This window comes from Phyllobates terribilis, unplaced genomic scaffold (genome assembly GCF_046119375.1).
Source record: "Phyllobates terribilis strain yellow unplaced genomic scaffold, ASM4611937v1 Scaffold_2__4_contigs__length_985480577, whole genome shotgun sequence".
NCBI lineage: Eukaryota > Metazoa > Chordata > Amphibia > Anura > Dendrobatidae > Phyllobates > Phyllobates terribilis.
Window position 1 is genome coordinate 707,092,614 of NW_027362762.1, and position 17,843 is coordinate 707,110,456.

At 41.1% G+C, this 17,843-nt stretch overlaps 1 protein-coding gene across 3 annotated transcripts in view; it reads left to right on the forward strand.

Annotated features, from left to right (window-relative positions):
* SYT6 (synaptotagmin 6) overlaps positions 1 to 17,843 on the forward strand; it is a 717,771-nt gene that overhangs the window by 389,162 nt on the left and 310,766 nt on the right. For 2 of the 3 annotated variants that reach the window (XM_073667146.1, XM_073667148.1), the window contains exon 2: positions 11,250 to 11,601. In XM_073667146.1, the coding sequence (XP_073523247.1) occupies positions 11,250 to 11,601 (352 nt within the window). The remainder of the gene's footprint in view (positions 1 to 11,249; positions 11,602 to 17,843) is intronic. The other variant, XM_073667149.1, reaches the window with a different exon arrangement.

Below are 17,843 nucleotides of genomic sequence, written 5' to 3' on the forward strand. Positions count from 1 at the left end.
GCAGTACAGCAGAGTAGACAGCACTGTGAGAAGAAAACTATAGCTGCAAATGTGTTTGTAAAGAGGCAAAGTTCAACTATGCCGTACTTTTTTAGTTGTAATCAGGCTCAGCTCTGCAGCAGTGCCGACTGTATTATGACATGACAATTGTAGTTGCAGATGTGTTTGTAATGAGACAAAGCTATCCTGTAGTCCTCTACCCCCACACTTTCTGCCTGTGAGATAAAGGTTGACAGTGTTAGTTGTAATCAAACACAGCTCTACAGCAAAGTTGAAAGCACTGTGAGAGGACAAACTGTGTTTGTAATAAGCCAACGTTTAGCTCTGCTGTACTGTGTTAGTTATAATCACACACACAGCTCTGCAGTGAGATCAGAAAAGTAAACTGTCAGTCATTACATGTCTCACACTGGTATCACCCCTTTTATTTGTATAATATCTGGAGTCAGATTCTCTGGGAGATATGTGTCCAGTCCATAGATCTTAACAGCTCATTACATATAAAGAAAAATATGGATTTATCTAGAATAAGACATCAGATTGCAAATATCAATGTATCATATTATTCAATTTTCTATGATGATGCATGTCCATTGACGACTTAGTAGGGTTGATCCTACTCACAGATTCTCTTTAACAAACAAACATAAACATATAATGTTCTTAGCTCAGTGATGGTGCTAGCCATGATGTGGGTTTCAGCACAGTCTTCAAAAGGGTATAGGGTATGTTTAATAAGTTGCTTTTTATTCACTCTACACTGTTGCAACCTCTAGAGTTTATGCTAACTTTGAGCTATAATTATTACTTAGCAGTGCATTGTGTTTTTATTTATTCCTAAAATTATCTATATGCTGGTTTAGTATATAGGTTTCTTCTTTTGCACTTTTATTTTTCTCTATGCCAATTTTATATGCATTTGCTAAATAACCTTTTGTAGGCCACTACCTTTGTGTTTCTATTAAATGCATTGCCAAATTTTGAAGCTTTATTTTTGCATGCCCATAGTGTTTGCGCTTACTATTTTTATTTTATGCCATGACCTGTGCTGATGCTACTAATTTTTAATCCTTTACAGTATTCATGTTTTAGAGCCTTATGTAATTTCATACAAATAAATAAAACAACATTCTTTTTGTACAACTTTCTGGTGTTTTTTTACTCTACATTTTTGTAGGTTCACCCTCTAAATAAGCCACATAAGTTTTGGGATTTTGTTCTGTTGAGCGATGAAAAAAAACTGGAACTGATTTGGACCTATGGCTCAACACTATTTCTGGAGGAAGAAGAATGAAGCACATGATAAAAAGAACATCTGCCTATAGTGAAGCATGGCGGTGGCCTTGTGATGCTATGGGGCTGCGCTGCTTCATTTAGCACCGAGAACCTGAAGCATGTGGAGGCAAGATGGATTAAGTCATCAGGAAATCTTAGGAGAAAACATTATGTCTCCTGTGAGGAAGCTGAAGCTCGGAGTTTATTGGATATTTCAACATGACAATGATACCAAGTATGCCTCAAAATCCACCACGCTTGGTTTCAGAAGATGTCCTGGAAGATTCTGAAGTAGCCGTCGCAATTGCATGACTTGAGCCACATCGAAAACTTTTGATGGGATTTGCAGAAGGCATTTCGCAAACAAAAGAATATTAGTGAACTGGAGTCCATTGCCCATAAAGAATGGGATAAGATTCAGCCGGATGTCTTGCTATGCAACACATATAACAGCCAAAGGGTGCTCTACTGAGAACTAAAGACACTAGTCATGAAGCTGTCGAATAATTCTAAGACTGCAGTAGTCAATAAAAGTAGCATATTGTGTTGAATTTGGAGAAACCACTTGTTAGTTGTTTTGATTTACTTACATTGTTATTGTTTGTTTGGTTATTTCTTGCAAACAGTAGAATGTTTGTAAATTTTGCTTAGAAACCTGATTTGCAATGGAAGTTGAAAATTTGTATTAGCAACTACTGTATATATATATCAGTCATCTCCAGCTTGAGACTCTTCAGCTGTTTCAATCATACAACTCTATGCATGACCTGCCAGAGTTTAAAGTGGCACAGCTTGGAGAATATACAGGAAAGTTGCCACAAAAAATCTGGCATTCTACTTTGAATAAACTTTTATTTTAATTTTATTTTAGCATGTATAATTTCCATATATATAATGTATGCAGCTAATATGAACTTTCCTCTAAATGCTGATGTTGCACATAAATGAATAATGCTTAACTCAAGGATGCTATGCAGTTCTTTTATAATTTGATAATATACTACGGCAATACTACTTCAGTTATTAAAGGATACAATAGACATTATGTTCCATAAAATGCTATTAACATAGGAATAGATAACAGACCGTAAAGAAAAAATCATGACCTTAAGCTTCCACAGGTCAAGGGAGAAATACATTAAAATATTGTTCACCATGAATAGAAGTCTTGCTCACGAAGCTTACTGTGTGGTGTTGTAATTGGATTACATGATCACATAATAGTTATTGTGCTATTCTATGCAACTCTTTGAATATACGCTTAGATTATATTTCATACTTGTGCAGAAACCATTATTGATGGCAAATGTAATTTATGCTGTATATACAGTATGTCTATGTACAGAATATGGGGAGTCAAGAAAAATGCTTTCCTTGGGCAACCAAACTGAAATCCCAACGTTCCCTCATTTATTTCCAGTATAGACAATACAACAGGGTATTTATCATTTATAACAGTTAAAATAAATGAGGATTAAGTGACAGAGAAATCTCATAGACTGCTACATTCACTACAAAGGGAAGAATGATGGTGATAAAGATCTGAACAAAATAATATTTATTTCTATTATTTTCTGTTCAAATATACATATTCATAAAGCAATCAGTTTTTTTTTCTGATGGAGAACTCCAAGTCCTAGCATGGCAATTGGAAATTAAATGATAAACTTTCTGTTGCCAGCAGCTTCTATTAGAGGAGGTTAAAGAGCTTATTGTTTTATTACGGAATTCAATATATAATATGCATGTGGTAAGCCCCTAATTATTATGTTGACCACATACAGACAGAATTTAACACTTAATTAAGAGGAATAATAGGAACACCCCCCCCCCCCCCCCCCCAGCTGCCCACCACTATCTCCAGCGGGGCTGCCCCAATGTTCTCTGCAAAGCCAGAATGTGATCACTAGTGTTGAGCGAACAAATTTGTTTGACATTTCAAAATCGGTTTCGTGTTCAGGGTTCCGGCTTGTTTGCGCCAACATATCGGCTCTGCCCGTGAACATCCCTGATTTGCCACACTGTCACGCAGATATTATCAGCGTGACAGCGTGGCAAATCAGGGATATTCATGGGCGGAGCCAATTTTTGGCATGAACAAGTCGGAACCCTGAACACGAATCCGAATTTGAAATGTCAAACACATTCGCTCAACACTAGTGATGATATCATGACCACTGACCTGGCCACAGAGGCCAGTGATTGGCTGCAAGGTCAGATGACTAGTGTTTGGGGCAGAGACTGTCATAACAGCAGCGCAGGAGTGAGCAGACCCCAAATTTCAGTGGTAAGTATGGATTTTTCTTCTGTTTTTGTAATGTTATTGGTAGCCACAACAGAAAACCCCTCCGCATGCCAATGCATAAGTACTAGTGTTGAGCGAGCACTAAAATGCTCGGGTGCTCGAAGCTCGGGCCGAGCTCACCGTGATACTCGGGTGCTCGACCTGAGCAATGAGCCCAATGTAAGTCTATGGGAGACCCGAGCATTTTTGTGGCGGCACCCCCGGCAGTCTGTAGAAAGCCTAAAAAGTGCCCAAAACGATAGTGACAGTGTTCAAAAGACATGGGGACAGCATGGGCATCGCCCCAGGAAGCATTTCTGACGCCCACTGCTGTCAACAACGTGGTCAGAGGTATTAAGCCACTTTAACGGGCTCACAATAAAACGTTCAAAAACGAAACTGAAATGGTTTTCCTGTGAAATATGTTAAGGAACTTCCTTTCCAGGGTAAAGACTTGTGTATAAGGTAAAATAAATAACCAAAAACAAAAATACTCCTCCACACCTTGGGCTATGTTCACAAGTAGCATTTTTTATGCGTTTTTGCACTTTTTTATTGCTTTCAACTGTGACAAATGCATTCACAGGGAAATGTCATTTTAACATTTTACAATCTTATCTGGCCATGTGCTGTGTGACACATGCATACATTGCTGAAAAGACATGGGAACAGTATGAGGAAGACCCCTGGAAGCATCTCTGACACCCAGGTCACTGCCTAAAAGTGTGCCCATCAGATGTGATCCTTTCCGCATCAGAAGATGCAGACTTGCAACTATCCCCGTGCAAGTCCTTGTCCCAGGGCAGTGTTCAATTGTACCTCCCCCATTCCTTGAAATGCAAGCGCAAGTATGCAGCCAAACACCCACCCACCCCCAGGCTGCAATACCATACTGATAGCTTGCTTGCACTTGAAATGAGGCCTTTTAGTTTGGAGGAGGCCGAAGCTGGCCACTACCTCATGGCTGCTTCGGCAGCGAGATATCCATACTCAGTCCCCAGCCGCCCGGCGGCCGGGTGTCCACTACAGATGAGCGGTGTTCGACTAGAACTGTTCGCCAATCTCAAATTCGAGCTGTTTTGGGCGGTGTTCGAGTCGTTCGATGAACGCGAACAATTTGCAAAAAATTCGGCTGTTCGAGGTTATGTTCGATAACTGTTCGTGCACCAAAAGCGTGTCCTGCATGTCTGGCGCTATTTAGAGCACCAATCATGCAGGGATTGTCTGCCACTCACTGTAATGCCACAGCCATGGTAGTTGTGGCATTACAGTGGTTGCCCAAATCGATGGGAACAGTGCTCACAGTGAAACATGAAAAGCCGGCAATTCAGCAGCGGCATACACCGGAACCCGACAATTTAGAACCGAAAGAATAGAGTATCACACATAGATTAGATAGATAGAAACATGTCAGTCACATATATAAGAAGTACAGTGACAGTGTTGGTTACTGTACTTGTCATTTAGTGTAAAGGATTTATAAAAAAAAATTAGTGTTTTCATGCACCGTCTCTTTAAAAAAGCCGGCCGGCAATTCAGCAGCGGTACCCGACAATTTAGAACAGAAAGAATAGAGCATCACACATAGATTAGATAGATAAAAACATGTCAGTCACATATATAAGAAGTACAGTGATAGTGTTGATTACTGTACTTGTCATTTAGTGTTAAAATAAAGGATTTATTAAAAAAAAAATTGGCGTGGGGTTCCCCGTAATTTTAGTCTCTAGCGGAGGTTAAGCAGACAGCTGGGGCAGATGTTTGAAGCCTGGGAAGGGGGTAATACCCACGGAGCTTCCCAGGCTACTAATATCAGCCGCCAGCTGAATACCTAGCCTTTACTAGCTATTAAAATGGGGGACCCCCAAAAAAATGACGTAGGGTCCCCCCTATTTTAGTAGCTAGCAAAGGCTAGGCAGACAGCTGGGGGCTGATATTAATAGCCCAGGAAGGGTGCCATGAATATTGGCCCCCTCCCAGGCTAGAAACACCAGCCGTCAGCCGCCCCAGAAATGGCGCATCCATAGGATGCGCCAATTCTGGCACTTAGCCTCGCTCTTCCCACTGCGCTGTAGCGGTGGCAGTGGGGTAATAGGGCTGGGGTTGATGTCAGCTTATAATGCCAGTTGACATCAAGCCCAGGTTAGCAATGGAGAGGCGTCTATAAGACACCCCCATTACTAACCCCATAGTCAAAGTTAAAAAAACACAAACACCCAGAATAAAGTCCTTTAATTGAAATAAAGACACAATTCTTTATTGTTCTAAATTAAACCATACTTACCATCACGCCCATTCCAGCTTAAGCCAACGATCTCCTGCAATAAAAGTAAAATAATAAAGCAACATCATCCTTACCTTTCCATGGTTCCCACGACAGCTTCAGCTCTGCTACATTCACATGACAGGCTGGAAAAGCAGCAGAACGCTGCCATCCAGCTTGCCATGCGGCAGACACTGAGAAGCGCAGGCATGCTTGCGCTCCTCAGTGTTTGGCTGTGACGGCATCCAGATGAGCCGAGTTCATGTCCTATGAAGACTTCCGTGTCCTCACCAAGATGACGACTGACCATGCTCTCCTTCTCCTCCTCCCCCTTGTCCTCAGGCCACCCACGCTGAACCGACGGTATGACAGTTGTACAGGTACTACCGTCTACAGCGCATGATACCAACTCCTGTTCTTCCTCCTCCTCCTCCTCCTCTCCCCCATTGTCCCCCAATGCACGTTGGGATGAGATGAGGCTGGGCTGTGTGTAATCGCCCGCTACGGCTTCTTGATCCATCTCATCATACTCTGGCTGCAATGCCTCCTCTTTAATTCTCTGCAGAGAGCGTTGCAAAAGACAGACAAGTGGGATGCTGATGCTAATGATGGTGTCATCGCCACTCACCATCTTGGTGGACTCCTCAAAGTTTGTCAGGATGGTACATATGTCAGACATCCAGGTCCACTCCTGAGGTCTTATGTGTGGAGTCTGACCTGAATATCGACGGCCTTGTTGCAGCTGGTACTCCACAACTGCTCTCTTCTACTCACAAATCCTTTTGCAACATGTGGGGCGTAGAGTTCCAACGTGTGGAGACATCACACACCAGTTGGTGTGCCGGAAGCTGCAAACGCTGCTGCAACACAGCAAGGGCAGCGGAAGCTGTAGCCGACTTCGGAAAATGAGCTGACAGGCGGCGTACTTTGACGAGCAGATCTGGCAACTCAAGGTACGATTTAAGAAACCGCTGAACCACGAGGTTAAGCACATGAGCCAGGCATGGTACGTGTGTGATCTCGTCTCGCCTCAGAGCCGCCACCAGGTTACGGCCATTGTCACACACGACCATGCCTGGATGTAGTTTCAGCGGTCTCAGCCACAGATCTGCCTGCTCTTTCACAGCTGTCCACAACTCACAAGCAGTGAGGTTTAACACCAAAGCTTATGAATTCCAGCACAGCCTGTTGCCGCTTGGCTGAGGCAGTACTGCAGTGCTTCCAGCTTGTAACTGATGTGGTGATATCTGAGATGGAGACTGAACATGAGGAGGAGGAGGAGGATGATGCGCAGGAGCTGTACACTGTGGGGGCAACTCTGACTGACATAGGGCCCGCAATCCTCGGTGTGGGAAGGATGTGTTCCGTCCCAAGGTCCGACTGGGTCCCGGCTTCCACTATGTTTACCCAGTGGACCGTCAGGGAGATGTACCATCCCTGGCCACAAGCACTTGTCCACGTGTCCGTTTTCAGGTGGACTCTCCCAGTAACTGCGTTGTTGAGGTCACGGCAGATGTTTTGGGACACGTGCTTGTGTAGTGCGGGGATGGCACACCGGGCAAAATAGTGTCGGTTGGGGACCAAGTACCGAGGGACGGCCACCGCCATAAGGTCGCGGAAGGATTCCGTCTCCACCAGCCTAAAAGGAAGCATTTCCAATGCAAGCAGTCGTGAAATGTGTGAATTTAGTACTGTGGCCTGTGGGGCCCGTCCTCTACACGCACCATCACCAGAACATCCAGTTCCACGTCCCTTGCCACGCGCCTTGCCCATTGTAAATGAAGCAAAATAGCTTACACTCGCACTATCAATGGAAAAAGGGTAATAAAAAGGAGATTGAAACTGTGGAAGAGGAAAACCACAGTTCTATTTGTCTGCCTACACCAGAATCTTTTAAACAGATATATTTGTGACTAAACAGACAGGGAGACACTATTACTGTTTTCTTTTTACTTAAAACAGGCCAAAAGCTGGATAATACGGAGGTTTGAACCGTGTAACTGCAAAACCACAGTTCTAATTTACTGACGTATACCAGACTTTTTTACATAGATATATTTGGGGCTGAACAGTCAGTGACACACTCAAACTGTTTTTTTTATGTAAACAATACCCAAAAGTGGCTAATACAGAGATTTGACCCGTGGAACTGCAAAACCACAGTTATAGTTATGTGGCGTACACCAGACTCTTTTAAACAGATATATTGGTGTCTGAACAGTCAGGGAGACACTATTACAGTTTTTTTACGGCAAAAAATGCCAAAAACAGGATAATACAGAGATTTGACCCGTGGAACTGCAAAACCACAGTTCTATTTTTCTGGCCTACAGCAGACTTTTTTAAACAGATATATTGGAGTCTGAACAGTCACAGACACACTCAATTTTTTGGGGGAGGGGGGGAAATACCAAAAGTTTAATAAGATGCGTATTTGGACAGTCTGACTGAGGGAAAAAAAATACAAGATTTAGATGAAAAAAAAAAAATTTTTTCCTAGCCCCTGAGACCGGGAACATAAGTCTAGCAATTTGACCAACAGGAGCACACAGGACTGTAATGCAGCGTTTGCTGGTATAACCACTGTGTCTCCTATACAGCCTGCCTGCCTGCCTGCCTGATATCTGGGATGGATATTAGTCCTGAGAAGGACTGTTTGTTTGATTTGGCAGGCTTTAGAGACCCTACAGTACCTATTTCACACTATATATCTCTCCCTAACTCAGCAGTACTGACCCTACACTGGCTGATCCGGAGCGACTGTGTCCAAGATGGCGGCGCCCGGTTTTAAATACTTGAGGTGACGCTGTGCGGCCAGCCAATCACTGTAATGCCCACAAACAACATGGCTGCAGCATTACAGTGACTGTCTGGCAATCCCTGCATGTTCATTGGCTGTGTAAAGAGCGCCAAACGTGCAGGGCGGAGACCCGAGCTCCCGCCCGAGTAACCCGGAAATGCTTGGTGCTCGCCGAACATCCCGAGTAGCGTGATGCTCGAGTGAGTAATGAGCAGTGTCGAGCATGCTCGCTCAACACGAATAAGTACCTGTTTTTGGAGTATCTTTGAGTGGGTGCAAAAATGAATTGTGACTTATAACTTTTGCACATGTATGCCTCAACTGACACATACTGACACAGGAGTATTACAAAGATTGACATATTGCTAGGCAATACATGATAACTGTGTTGTGTCACATACCTAGGGGGATGGCTTAGCTGCCGAACTGAATCAGTCAGCCAGGACCTTTCCTAAAGAGCACTGTTCATATGACATCTCTCTTCTGTGTACAGCCCAATCCAGAAGTGGTTCCATTATTTCTTATAAATACAAAACATTAGCTCACATACATAGTATCAAATCATATCCAGTATTTGCATTCCTAGACAAGTACGGAGAAATTGGAGAAATTATTTCTAATATTTCAAATATGTATTGTTTTGTGTATATATTCTCATTTAATGGGTGATAAAAAGTTGTAGCATTTTATTATTAATAATAGCTATCATACATCTATGGATAGTTTTTAGGGTTTATACATAGAAGTATAGAAGACTGATGATGGGGTAATACCACGTAATTCAACTAGGTTGCACAGTGCTGTATCAGGAAAAACAGCATTAACAATTGAATTGCATCTGAATGCTGAGATACCCTCTAGTTTTGCATTGACTGGGCATATCTTAGGGGTGGAACATATAAAATAAATCTGTTTAACCTGATAGTGACCAAGCACTGTAAATGTATGGCTCTGGGACCTGGGCTTTAATCTCGTACCTTTCTAAATTTACAGTACGGGATTAAAGCTTCTGCTCTGACAATCTAGCTGGAGCAGGTCATGTATCCCGCGGTCAGACACAGCCGTGAATCCTGGGAAGAAGACAGAATTGATTTATTATCGCTTCTGTCTTCTCTTTCGCCTGCTACATAGCATTCAATGAGTGCCATGTAGTGAAAAAAAGCATCGGCAGTGCTAATGATTTCATTAGATCCAGCAAGTGTCTACTCAGCATAGCACATGAACTGTTAGGGGACAAATTATGTAAAAAAAAAATAATATTATATATTTTTTTACCAGATCTTTATAGGAGAAGCTGGACAAGCCTAGTCTCTGGCTATGGTCCCCGGCTGGATCTTTAGACTATTTTTTCTCTAGAATGCTGGAACGACTGTGAGAAAAATATACCTGGCTATAATCGTGCAGCCAGCCTCTGATTCCTGATTCATGGTTTGATCAGCAAGCATGAATCAGGTAACAGGTTTCCTTTAAAATGCTATTACCAGCAAGAAAAAAATGATCGCCTTTCCATAAAATAGGCGATAAGTTGCTGATTTCTGGGAGTCCAAATGCTGTGAACCACAGAAATTCCCAGATCAGGCCTTTGACGTGGAGGTGCACATACTTTGCCTCTTCTGCATTTATTGTCAATATGACTGCCAGAAAGAAAATATCAGTACAGAGCTCAATTTTTTCCGGCAGTCCCGTAGACAATTAATGAAGTTGAAGTCGAGCCTGCATACCACTCCATTCAAGATAAAGCTGCAGAAACCCATTCTCAGTGATCCAGAGCATCATTATTGTGATCTCTGAGGGTACAAGTTTTCGGACCTTCAGCAATCAGCAAGTTATCCTCTATCCTTTAGGATCAGGAATATTTTTTTTAAGAATAGCCCTTTAACAATAAGCACACAAGGAAACAAGCACACAAACCATATAGCCTTCATGTAGTTGAAACACTGTAGTCCTCGTGTACATGAAACATTTCCAACCATTATTCCACGGCATAAAAAAAAGAAGATAGTCTTGATCTATAACGCATTCTACCATTCTATGAAAACATTTTCTTTGCATGTCATGTTTCTCACATCTTTTCATGGTTGCGGAGAGCCTACAAACAGTAGAAGAGACAAAAGAGGGAATAAAATACTGCAGGATCTTATTACACTGAATTTGTAGTTTGTTGTCATGGAGACATATATAACTGCTTAAGGGCTGTGTACACAAAGTCAAATAGTCTTGATTGAAAATATTTGAACACTGATTTACTTGGAGCTATAAAAGGGTTTAGTATTTTTTATGAGAAATGTTACTCTAGGAAGAATTGTACAGTTTTTGCAATTGTAATAAATTTGAAAATATAAACCGGAATCACAAACACTCCAAAAATTGAATAGTCATACCATGCTCATGAATGGTTTGAATTTTCTTTCTTCATTTCTTCACACATGATTTGAGCTCGCAGACATCCACTTAATTAACCTTAATAACTTAGTTTTGTCATCTTTTTGTTTTTTTTTCAAACCTTGACACTTTTCTCACAATCATTCTTTTTTTCCCTCCCTTTGTCTCTCTGCTGTCCCTGGTGTTGTCTCATGTCCTCCCCTTCTTCTTTGTCAATGTCACTTCCTGCTTTCCTGCTCCTGTAGACCTGTCCGTCAGCCTCCTTGCAGTGATAGTTATTGTGTGTGGGCTGGCCCTGGTGGCAGTTTTTCTCTTTCTTTTTTGGAAGCTGTGGTGGGTGCCCTGGAGGAACAAGGCTGTGTCATCTAACCCGACTGCACCTCACAACGTCTCCATCTACAGTGGTATAACCAGTGAAAAAGAAGTCATGGCTGACAAGTTCAAGGATGCAAGCAACTTAGGCTTTCTGGAAGCAGCCGTTAAAATCAGCCACACCTCCCCGGACATACCAGCAGAGGTCCAGATGTCAATGAAAGAGCACATCATGCGTCGCACCAGGATACAGAGGCAGACCACCGAGCCAGCTTCTTCTACCAGGTAAAGCTTTTGTACAGCAGTTTCCTTTCTTTGCTATTGTACGAAAATAATATTGAGATTTCTCATAACTCACTCAACTCAATCAAAAATTAATCTGGCTTGGAGAGTATGTAGAACATATAGAAGAGACTATATTGAGAGTATATAGAAAATGAAGATCAACTAAGAAAGTCAGTTTACATTGATTCAGTTCACAAGGGCAAATAGGGTTGGAATGGTATTTAATCGTTCACTGAATATTATCCTTTTGTAATTATTTGAGGTGAAGAAGCCGGCGTACCACTTGTAAGGTATGCATTTTGTTTTGCCTATATAAAATCTCTTGAATTGAAATAAATCAGTGTGTTATAATTTTAGAAAATATCTTAAGAAAAATGATGGGAGATTTTAAGGCTGGCCATTTCTAATGGGCACTTAGTTAAAAGGTTCACTTTAAGTAAAGCTGGCAATACACAGATGATAGCTGTCTGGCAAATTCCCATTTTGCCTTCAGCTATATCTGCCAATTCCCCCATACACATGAACATTCAGCTCAGCCAAACTTTTCTTGGGGGAAGAGTCTACAAAACAACGCAAAAATAATTTCTCTTATGGCAGCTTATCTGATGAAAATAAAGGGCAAGGCATTAAAATTCAAATTGCCGAACCCATATCTCCACCAACGTCATCCATCAGGAGAGTAACAGGAGGTCCCTATACATATTTAAATGTTGGACAATCTTGGAATATCGGGAAGTTTGGATGACTTTAGTCTAATGTGTATGGGGCTTTAGTTGTACTTTGCTCTAAAATTGTTTGAGCTTCCATTCTCCCTCATCAGTTAGCTTACTTATAAATGCATTATGTTCTTAAACAATAGCCGTACTTACAAAGAACTCCAGTTCCTCTGACCAAAGTTTAGGACAGACACCGGGGACCCTATAGTGTGGGCTTATTTCTGAGTTCAGCTGCACACACAAAATTTGGTAGCATCAGGGCTATCCAGGTGAGGCTTCAGCATAAGACATTTGTCTATTAAACAGCCTCCCATCCCTGTCTTTAAATTCTGCGACCATCAGTTTTGAACTTTGGGCTGGAAAGCTGGCATTCTTTGCAAGAGTTTCTACAATTTATTAGAGTTGTGCATCCCCTTACTTAAATTAAAAAATGGCATAAAATGCTTAAAAATAAGAAACAGATAATATATACTCACCTTAGTGATATCAACTACTCTCTTTTTGACTGTTTGGTTCCCCACTGGTCTCTTTGCTTCCTGTGCTGGTAAGACGAACATGTGACCACTTCAGACAAAGACTGGCTACAGTGGTGACCAATGTGTCAGCACCAGTCTTTTTACATCCTGTTCTAGCCATACAGACATGTGAAAGCTGCAGCCAATCACTCGGCACCCCAATAACACTTTTATCACTGATGCAACAATAGACTTGCTGGACATGGACATTGGTGGGGAACTCAGAAATCATGGAAGACAAGTGGTGGGGGATCAGTAAGGTGAGTATACTTTTTTTAGGATTCTGAGCCATTTAAAAAATATATATATATATGGATGAAGAACCTCTTTGAATTTTTTTACAGATAAATATATATTAAAACCTAATTCTTCCCTAAATTATTACTTCATCTTCCAAAAATAGTCCAATACTCATCTTGTGGTTAAACGAACAATGCACATAGTTGATCTGCAGCTGCTTGCTATCTTTTGTTGTTCTTTATTGGCTTCTGCTTCTGTCCATTATACTATAAAAATATCACCGACTTGCAAGAAATCATTTGCTGTAAATGTCCAGTACAAGACATGTCACTACCATCTTGCAGTTCTAGCAAGCTGACCTGTCGACATGCTTACAGTCACATTAATTTAGTTATATCCCAGGGAGAATGTTGTAATATTAGACCTGAGGAAAGCTGTCAGATAACATTTGCCACCATCAAGTTGTTTTTCAGGTGAATTCATGCAGTGCACATAAGTAAAAGTGACATATTCTCTGCTCAACGATTCCTGAACAAGTTGCCTCCTAATCTCTTCAGCGCATTAATTGAATGTCTATACCAATTTCCTATTAAAATGCCAACCACAGCACTGCTTAGGTTACCAGTTTAACTATTTATACATACAAAATACATGTATGTAACTTAATATATTTACAGCCTTTTGTATCTCACTGGCAAATAGGATTTCCACACGAAATTTAAACCCGGTCATATGTTAGTTAGATATCTTAACATAAGACTAAATTTTATTCGTATATACAGTATACTAAATATACTGTACATATATATACGTATATACTGTATAAACATATGTACATAGACTTATAAACATATATTAGCATTTTTCTAGTCAAGTTTTACAACCATTTATGTAAAAGTGTAGACTTAGTCCACTTTTCTGACTCCATAAGAAGGCTGAATGCGTGGGGCGCTTGAGAAACCGTTTGTGTCTCTTTATGTACCTTTACTCACAAATTAATTTCATCAGATAGCTTGACTCGACTGTAGAGGCATGTAGGAAGATTCCAGAAGAAGATTTATTTTCCAGCTGAATTCTTACAGTTATGCACAAATACAGTAGATAAAAAGAACTTATTCTGAATCAGAGATGCAGAGACGTGTGCTTCTTAACATGGCTGACATACAGAATAAGGAAGAAGAAGGGAGGGGTTACTTAAATTAGAGCTACATCAGAGCTACAAGGAAAGAGGAAGGTCAGAAGTCTAAAAAGGGCAAACCTTTGTTGCATAGCAACCAAACAGCAGCACAATGATAATAACAATACAATACTGTATGAGTCCAAAGTCGTAGGACATGACATCTAACATTTGTTAAAGTTTGGAAGCAAATAGAGCAGTGTTAATTTAAAGATCTAAGGTGCATCTTAATTATCTTGCCCATACTCTCCAAACCTATTGCAAAAAAATCCACATTGTAACAGTCACAAGTGATCATCATCACAAACATTCATATGGTACCTTTAGAGCGTTATCATCATGATGAGATTCCATATTTTATTAAAGAAGTTGTTGCAAAACCCATAGCAAGGCTACCTACAGTGGTGGCCAAAAGTATTGGCACCCCTGCAATTCTGTCAGATAATACTCAGTTTCTTCCTGAAAATGATTGCAATCACAAATTCTTTGTATTATTATCTTCATTTAATTTGTCTTCAATGAAAAAAACACAAAAAGAATTGTCCTAAAGCCAAATTGGATATAATTCCACACCAAACCTAAAAAAGGGGGTGGACAAAATTGTTGGCACTGTTTGAAAAATCATGTGATGATTCTCTAATTTGTGTAATTAACAGCACCTGTAACTTACCTGTGGCACCTAACAGGTGTTGGCAATAACTAAATCACACTTGCAGCCAGTTAACATGGATTAAAGTTGACTCAACATCTGTCCTGTGTCCTTGTATGTACCACATTGAGCATGTAGAAAAGAAAGAAGACCAAAGAACTGTCTGAGTACTTGAAAAACCAAATTGTGAGGAAGCATGAGCAATGTCAAGGCTACAAGTCCATCTCCAAAGACCTGAATGTTCCTGTGTCTTCCGTGCGCAGTGTCATCAAGAAGTTTAAAGCCCATGGCACTGTGGCTAACCTCCCTAGATGTGGACGGAAAAGAAAAATTGACGAGAGATTTCAACGCAAGATTGTGCGGATGGTGGATAAAGAACCTCGACTAACATCCAAACAAGTTCAAGCTGCCCTGCTGTCCGAGGGTACAACAGTGTCAACCTGTACTATCCGTCGGCGTCTGAATGAAAAGGGACTGTATGGTAGGATACCCAGGAAGACCCCACTTCTTACCCCGAGATATAAAAAAGCCAGGCTGGAGTTTGCCAAAACTTACCTGAGAAAGCCTAAAACGTTTTGGAAGAATGTTCTCTGGTCAGATGAGACAAAAGTAGAGCGTTTTGGGAAAAAGCATCAATATAGAGTGTACAGGAAAAAAAAGAGGCATTCAAAGAAAAGAACACGGTCCCTACAGTCAAACATGGCGGAGGTTCCCGAATGTTTTGGGGCTGCTTTATGCCTCTGGCACTGGTCTGCTTGACCGTGTGCATGGCATTATGAAGTCTGAAGACTACCAACAAATTTTGCAGCATAATGTAGGGTCCAGTGTGAGAAAGCTGGGTCTCCCTCAGAGGTCAAGGGTCTTCCAGCAGGACAATGACCCAAAACACACTTCCAAAAGCACTATAAAATGGTTTGAGAGAAAGCACTGGAGACTTCTAAGGTGGCCAGCAATGAGTCCACACCTGAATCCCATAGAACACCTGTGGAGAGATCTCAAAATGGCAGTTTGGAGAAGGCAGCCTTCAAATATCAGGGACCTGGAGCAGTTTGCCACAGAAGAATGGTATACAATTCCAGCAAAGCATTGTAAGAAACTCACTGATGGTTACCGGAAGCGGTTGTTCGCAGTTATTTTGGCTAAAGGTTGTGCAACCAAGTATTAGGCTGAGGGTGCCAATACTTTTGTCTGGCCCATTTTTGGAGTTTTGTGTGAAATGATCAATGATTTGACTTTTGCTTCATTCTCTTTTGTGTTTTTTCCTTGCAAGTAAATTAAATGAAGATAATAATACCAAAGAATTTGTGATTGCAATCATTTTCAGGAAGAAACTGAGTATTATCTGACAGAATTGCAGGGGTACCAATACTTTTGGCCACCACTGTACATACTACCCTACTTAAAGGGGTTTTCCCATGAACAAAGTACATTTTAATTAATACATCTTGGAATAATAATAATTTCCACAATTGGATGTGTTAAAAAAAATAATTTCTGTCCTGAGATAATCTTATAAATGTGGCCCTGCTGTGTACTGTGTAATGGTTGTGTTTGACCATGCAGGAACATGGTCTGATCATACCACATCTTCTGGGCATGGGGGAAACAAGAAAAAGTATGCAGGCAGGACAGCATGGGATCACAGCTGATTCTTTTTCTTCGTCAAACCATTTCACTGCCTGTTTTTAAGTAATGTTATATCTTAAAGAAAGAATCAGCTGCAATCCCCTGCTGTAATGTCTGTTTCCTCTTTTGCTTCATTCCCTGCCCAGGAGCTGTAGTATGATCAGACCATGTTCCTACATGGTCAGAAACAACCATTACATAGCAGGGGTATAATTATAAGATTATCTCAGCACAGGAATATTTTTTTAAACACATCCAGTTGTGGACCTTATTATTATTCAAAGATCTATTGATTACAATTAAATTTGTTTGTGGGAAAACCCTTTTAAGAAAGATTTGTCACTTGCTCAAAAATGAGTTAAATGCCTTTTAAAAATCCCTGGGCTCCTCTACTTCTTTTTTCTGTTTTGCGCCATGACACCACACTGCAGGTAGATACACTTTTATTGCCTCGGGAGTGCAGTATGTGAAATCTCTTCTTGCAATTCAACTGGGTTCTGAATGTTCTCTAGAGGCATGCGCTTTCACCCCTATTAGCTGTCGAGCTGTTATTGGCTGCATATTTTAGGATTGAAAGCGAATGCTTCCAGAGAAGACTCTGAAGGAACATCCTGTTGAATTTCAAACAGAGATTTCATATATTGCACTCCAAAGCAATAAATGTGAACATCTCTGTAATAGAGCGATGCAGAGCAAAATGGAAAAAAAAGTGGCAGAATCAGGGGAGCTCAGGTATTTCACTAAATTTTTTGAGAAAATGATATACCTATATCCCCTTTCTGACATGGTGCATATTAATACGTATCTGTGCCCTGTGCCTTTTGGGCCAGATACATATTAATACGCCCTGACAATTGCGCCCGCACGCAGGCTGTGCAGGCGCGATCGCCACCGGGTGTCAGCTGATTGTCAAAGATGACACCCAGTACTATGTGCAAGGAGCAGTCCCGCACCACTCCCAGCACATTAACCCCTGAAATGCTGTGATGGAAGTCGATCGCAGCATTCTGGGAGTAAGGGGAAATAAGCGCCAATATTTACCTCCTCTCCGGCGTCACACGCTGTCTGAGTCGGGTCCCGATGGTTGTCATGGTGACCCGGATGTCGTCATGACAACATCTGGGTCACCAGACAGGAGGAAGTTACTTTGATCATGTGCAGTGCGCGATCAAAGTACAGTTATATGAAAAAGTTTGGGCACCCCTATTAATCTTAAGCTTAATGTTTTATAAAAATTGGTGTTTTTGCAACAGCTATTTCAGTTTGATATATGTAATAACTGTTGGACACAGTAATGTTTCTGCCTTGAAATGAGGTTT